Source organism: Notothenia rossii (assembly GCF_949606895.1).
Source record: "Notothenia rossii genome assembly, chromosome: 4".
NCBI lineage: Eukaryota > Metazoa > Chordata > Actinopteri > Perciformes > Nototheniidae > Notothenia > Notothenia rossii.
The window spans coordinates 10,019,586-10,026,516 of NC_136902.1; the positions used below are offsets into that span (position 1 = coordinate 10,019,586).

Consider the following 6,931-nt stretch of genomic DNA (forward strand, 5'->3'; position numbering starts at 1 on the left):
AAAAATAGCAATAAATGTAAAAGCAAGTTGTAATTTCTTCCTATTTATGTATTCCTAATGAAATTAAAAGATATGATGCAGTTACATGTATTCCCCAGCAGGGGGAGTAAAAAGATTGAAATAGCTTACAAAAGATTTCTTATACATCCCATAATGCAAACATTAACTCATACTGTTCGTACATTTAATAAGGTTGCAATGGAAAATGGAAATAAACCATTATTAATTGACATATTGGCAGTAAATTGAATATTTTGCATTTAGGCTCATGCAATACCCAGCAAAAATAATAATAATAAATCTGACTGATTATGAAAATATATTGATTTATTCAGATTCTATAATTAAACAATATATAAATCCCACTATAGGTCAATAATGACATAGGACTGAACCATGAGTAAATCAATATATTTTCATAATCATACATATATATATATATAGGAATACAGGGTCAAAAATAATATTTTAATAACGGACGCACAGGCTGTAATTTCCTAATGTAGAAATAGTATTATAAGATATATGAAACCAGGCAGGGAAATCAATGTGAAATTACAGAGATCTATACTTGGGCCCTTTCGTCAAGCTTAATAGCCTATTAGAGAATAATTACTGCATTAACTGTAGGGAAAATGTAAAGAGAGCTGAGTCCTGAATGGCATGTATAGTTCAGCCCCGAGGTGGCAAGACTCTGGCATGGCTCCTTGCAGGCAGCAGAGTAAGGATTGGGTTGTATTTTTGGAAGGGTGTGTGTGTGTGGATTGGTCGCCTTGTTAGGTCTGCTGAAATATTTCCCAACAGCAGCGACTGTCAGGAGATAGCTGGGTGGCAGGGACAGGGGAAAGGGGCTTTTCTCTGTGGCCCCCTGGAAAAAGCCATGTAAGATCAGTGGCTTGTCAAGACAGAAGAAAATAATTCGATTTATCATCCAAATTTGCAACACAGAAGATTGACCTAAGAAGACACTGGAGTAAAAGAGGACACATTGAAGTTTGTATGAAGAAGTGCGTCCCGGAGCTTAATGGACACGTAAAACTACCCAAGCCAACTCCAAGAGAAGAAACCCCCTTAAGTTCAGCACCAAGGATATCTGCAGACGGTTTTGATGTCAGGTGAAGGTGAAGTCAGACTGACGGTATCTTTAGCCACGAAACAGACTACAAACTTTACTTTCTGATCGCTGCGCACTTCGGGTGAGGCATGAGTGGAGGTCGCTTTGAGTTTGACGACGGTGGGGCTTATTGTGGCGGCTGGGAGGGGGGAAAAGCCCACGGCCATGGCATCTGCACCGGACCCAAAGGACAGGGCGAGTTCTCCGGATCCTGGAACTACGGTTTCGAGGTGGTGGGGGTCTACACCTGGCCCAGTGGAAACACCTATGAGGGGTACTGGTCGCAGGGCAAGCGTCACGGCCTGGGAGTAGAAACCAAAGGACACTGGATTTACAAAGGGGAATGGACTCATGGCTTCAAAGGGAGATATGGCATCCGGATCAGTGTGGGCAGTGGAGCAAAGTATGAAGGGACTTGGAATAATGGGCTACAGGATGGATATGGAACAGAGACATATGCTGATGGAGGTGAGATCCAGATTCAAAACTTTGTTATAGTGCGACAGAAAACTGTGCTGAAAGAACAAGTCGTTACTCCCTCTGAAATGTAGAGGAATGGATTACACCAGTGAAGAACATACTTAAAAGTGATGACAGGGCTTCTAAAATGTAAAAATACTTAGTGACAAGTGAAAGTTCTGCATGCAAAATGTAAATTAACCAACTAAGTAATTATTTGCATTTAATTAAGTTGGAGTGGAACACATTTTTACAAACTGTTACAATGAAATGAATTACATTATCTTTTTATGTAATCATTGAAATTAGTACTTTTTATACCATACTGATTGGCAGCTATAGTTAAACATGGGCTTTTATTTTATGGCAATATTTTTACATTCTCAATTTAAAAAGTAAGAGATATCAAATACATTTAGGGGAATAAAAAATACAATATCTGCCTCTGAAGTGTTGTAGAAGAATGAAGTAGTAGTAGCAAATATACATTCTGAAATAATAATAAAAAATAAAATGTATAAGTACTTAATACTAAAGTAAATGTATGTACTTACTCTCCACTACTTACATAGACGTTGCATACATTTGCAGCTGCAGACCTGTGCAATGGTAGGAAGCATTGAGATCATTTACTTTAGTATAACTGACTCCTAAATACTCCCAGTTACTTTACCTAAACCAATATAGCAATATATGTCCTTGTTGATCAGAAGTTGTGTCAAACCTGCAAAGAATACCTGTCCGATAAATGTAGTGAAGTCAAATGAATAAAATAACAGAGTAAATATACAGAAGTAAAAAAGGAATCAAAAGTATTTGTGTAAGTACAGTCATGTACAAATATATGTTCCCCTACTGAGTTACACTACAGTGCGGTTAATGTAAAAGTACTGTAACTAAATCCTGATAACTAAGTCATACAACATTAAGACCCCTCAAGCCAAGTGTGGCCAAATGGTCGAATGCACCAAGTTCATTGCAGGCGATGTGCAGACATATTACAAACAGAACAGTCTGTGATCCTCATGTTCGTTTGTGATGTCTGTGCGTAACCAGAAGAAAATATCTCCCTGCTGCTGTCAGTCAAGAAGAGCTCGCAGGAAATCAAACCCTGCAGGATTCTTTCCATTTCGTTAAACTACACCGTCAACACCAGTGGTGGAAAACATTTACAGAAGTAAAAGTAGGAATCCTGACATGTAGAAACAATCTGTCACTAGAAGAGGCCCTATGTTCAAAACTCTACTTGAACTATCTTTATCTTAATGATGTGGAAGTACTGATTATGCAGAGACATGGCACCTTTGTTGAGATATTTGAATCTTATTATAGATAACTAACTAACAATTAGGCAACTGATTAGCAGAACGTTCGTGTATTGACTACGTACAGTATAGGCTAGGTGTGTGTTGCATAGTCAAGTCCATAAAAAATTATATAATATTTTACGCTCTAATCAGTTCTTGTTGTGCATATTATACCAGAATCTGGAAAATGACTTTTAACTATACAATGAGATGAATGTAGTGAATTTAAACGTACAACAATTAACTCTAAAATATAGGGAAGTACTGTAGCTGGTGCAACGGCCCATAACTCTTACTGCTTATCCTCTGGAGTACAATATTTAGATTTCAATCTGCAGGGACAGGGCTCTGCAGTCCAGCGCTGTAAAGTACCTTAAAAATTGTACTTGAGTAAATGTATTTCTTCGATTTCAAACACTGAATTAACTGTTTTTAATAGGCAGACTAGATAACATCCAGATAACCTTAGGTGTCATTACAAACAATCCGGAACATCGAAAGTCGCCTTGAGTTTTTAATCCTTCGATATTCTCTCAAAGCTTCTGTTGCAATGATATCCCCCAGCACATTCATTTATTGTAGAGGAAACTAAATAGGTGAGAATATCAAATTGATCACAGTGATCTCTGCTTGTAACGTATCAGTGGTTCCCCTGTTTGCCAGCTGACTCATCAGCTTTGAAGTCCAGCCTAGTGGAAGTCGAGGGGGGATGTGATAGCGCCACATGTCAGGATGTAATAATAGCCCCTTCTGGCCCCTCAGCTGAGGCCTAGCTGTCATTATAATCCACACTCGTGTCAATTATAGCATGAGAGCAGACCTCAAGATGACTTTTCAGTAAGAGCATTAATGAACTTTTCACACTAGAGATATCCATGACATGTGGGCAGAAATAAAGGAAGGGCAGTTTTATATGGAGTGAACTATTTTAGCTCCAAGCCATGTTTAAAAGTCTACAGCCAAGCTAGCAGCTTAACGACGCTGTAGGCTAAATGTTAACATTAGCATGCTAACATACTCACAATTACAATGCTAACAGGCTCATAACAACAATGCTAACAGGCATAATAGTTACCCTGTTACCCATCTTAGTTTAGCATGTTAGCATGCTAACATTTGTTAATTTGCACCTAACAAAGTACAGTTGAGGCTAATGGAAATGTCCTCAACTAATAGAAAGTGTGCCCTGATGATTGCACTAGATGAAAAGCCAATTTTTTTTATACTATGTAGAAAACCATAGAAATGTTACACCAATCCGTCCAGTAGATTTCAACTTTGACTTGCTGGTGGCGGTAGAAAACGAGTCAGAGGATCACCAAAATGATCACGATTCATCCCCTGGGTTTAGTAAATGTTTCTACCAAATTTCATGGCAATTCATCTTATAGTTGTTGAGATATTTCAGTATGGACCGAAGAGGTTTGAAAACCAACTCCGAGACGGACATTGCTGACATTGTAAAAAGTATCCTGGCCTGTGTTGCAGGTAGAAAAGTATAACTTCCTGTTTTCTGATGTTTCCAGGTACTTTCCAGGGTCAGTTCACAGGCGGGATGCGGCATGGCTATGGCGTCCGGCAGAGTGTCCCTTATGGCATGGCAGCAGTTGTCCGCTCCCCTCTTCGTACCTCCCTGACCTCCCTTCGCAGCGAACACAGCAACGGCACCGTCCTACAGCAAGACATCCCCGTCATCACCACCACCAACGCCTCAGGAGAGGAGACACACGTCACCACCCCCACCCAGCTGGGACCGTCCCGTGGAGGCTTCGCCCTCACGCTCCAGGTGGACCCAGAGGCGGTGAAACCCAAGAAGAAGGGCCTGTTTCGAAGAGGCTCGCTGCTGGGTAAGCTGAAGAAGTCCGAGTCAAGTACCTCGCTGTCCAGCCAGAAGAGCAAGATCAGCTTCCTGAGGACCGAATCGGCTCTGAGCTCCAACGCCAGCGACACACACTCCACCATCAGCATCGGGGACGACAGCCTCGCCGGGGCGGAGGATTTCCCCCCGTTGGAGGCCGACATCGACGCCACCACCACTGAGGTCTACATGGGCGAGTGGAAGAACGACAAGCGCTCAGGATATGGAATAAGCGAAAGGTCCAGCGGGCTGAAGTTCGAGGGCGAGTGGATGAACAACCAGAGACACGGTTACGGCTGCACCACCTTCGCAGAGGGAGGGAAGGAGGAAGGCAAGTACATGAACAACCTGCTGGTGAAGGCCGTGAAGAAGAGGATGATCCAGCTGAAGGGAACCAAGATCAAGCAGAAGGTGGAGCGGGCGGTGGAGGGCGCTCAGAGGGCCGCTGCCATCGGCAAGCAGAAGGCAGAAATCGCTGCTTCCCGGTAAGGAAGGGCTCAAAGCAGAACAAAAACAGATTCAAAGGTTTTGTTGACATATAGCTTTGGTGTATTTTGGCAAGGAAAAACTTGAGTCCAAAGCTCCTTCAACAATGCAACATAAATATAAGACATAAAACAATACAAATAGTTAGAAAATAAACAGAATAGAAATAAAATTGTGTTGAAAGTGACCCATGTGCAACTAAATGTGTAAGAAACAATGACTATTCAACCTAACCCTAGTTTGTACGACTCATGCATTAGTCACAAAGCTTCTGAGCACCTGACGGTCCAAATATTTTCCTGAACTTTAATAGTTTGCTTCCATGATTCATAGAAAAAGCTACTGTGTCATATCAGGTCAGTTACAATATACTGCTAGTTAAGTAGAATGCTCTGCAGATTATAGAGAAAGGAGGGACAATGTGACGTTTTTTATGAGGCATTTATTGCTCAATACTCCTTTGAAAAGGCCGACAGTGTAGTGCCACTGGCTGTGAGCACAGCTGCAGCAGCTCTGTCCGGCTGTGCAGGGTGAAGCTGTGGTAAATGCTCAGACTACTGCTGCATCACAGCATCATCCTAAAGCTAAAGTCAGCATCACAGCTACACTCAGTCTAAATCAACCTTATGTATATCAGAATGTCTCTATGGTTCAGAGGCACTCTAAATGCAATGCACAACTCAAAATACTATGCGAGAAGTATCCCAGAAAAACACTTTTTGGACCTTCGAGGGGCTAAGCATCAGTTTTTTCTAAAATAATTAATTTTAAAAATGTCCCTTGTGATGTTTCCAAAACCTAAAAGGTTATTTAACAACATGTATAGCAGTTCTGAAGGTCTTTCCTGAATATTTAAACACTCTGCTCGCCTTCTGGAAAATATATTCTTTCTGCTGAATGCCGAAATAAGATTATTCATTTGTAACCGAAGTATTTGTATTTTCATGCAAAACATGTTTGATTATTTACTGTAAAAAAGGAGATATGTCTGTTAGGATACAATATAGTTGAAACCAGACAAGTTCCTTTTCTTTCATGTAACAGATGTAATATTTTCTTTATTCAAATCATTTCAACAGTGTTTAAAGATTCTGGAAATATCTTCAGAACATCAGTTCAATCAGGAGAGATGGTTTTGATGGAAGAATACATATTTATTGCCAGGAATACACAAATGAATGTAATGGAGTTTTGGCGATTAGGCCCCGTTGTGCGGGAGTATCTTTCGGGAGGGGAGAACCGATTCGATGAAACCCCCCGGGGTCGAGACACTGGTGGTGGTGAATGGATGGTTGGGTTCGGCCTGAAGGGGAGGGGCTTAGCTTGACCCTGGATTCAGAGGGACAGGAGGTGAAGAAGGGGTGGAGGAGGGTTGCGTCGAGTCACCTGAAATGACAGCTGTCAGAGGGGGGAGAGCAGATTTGAAAGGCTTAGCGGAGCGCTATGATAGGCTTGTGGGAATAGAGCGAAGTGATTGGTTAAGCTGGGGAGTGACGCCCCCGATCACTTATTGAGAGGAGAGAGAGTATAGACATAGTCAATGAATGAGAAAAGAAGGTCTTCCTGGTTTGCTGAGCTTCATTAGTAATGTTGGAAACTTTATAGAAACTGTTGCTTAATGCTGAAAAACACAAACTGGGCCTAGCTTCACACAAAAGACACTGAAGGTAAATGAGGGTAACAGATCATGTAGAGACAAGAGGAAAT

The 6,931-nt window shown here is 41.3% G+C and overlaps 1 protein-coding gene across 1 annotated transcript in view; it reads left to right on the forward strand.

The window, feature by feature from the left end:
- Positions 1 to 796: 796 nt before the first annotated feature.
- jph2 (junctophilin 2) overlaps positions 797 to 6,931 on the forward strand; it is a 24,872-nt gene continuing 18,737 nt past the window's right edge. The window contains exons 1-2 of the mRNA XM_079674822.1: positions 797 to 1,582; positions 4,407 to 5,223. Of these exons, the coding sequence (XP_079530948.1) occupies positions 1,204 to 1,582; positions 4,407 to 5,223 (1,196 nt within the window). The 5' untranslated portion in view covers positions 797 to 1,203. The remainder of the gene's footprint in view (positions 1,583 to 4,406; positions 5,224 to 6,931) is intronic.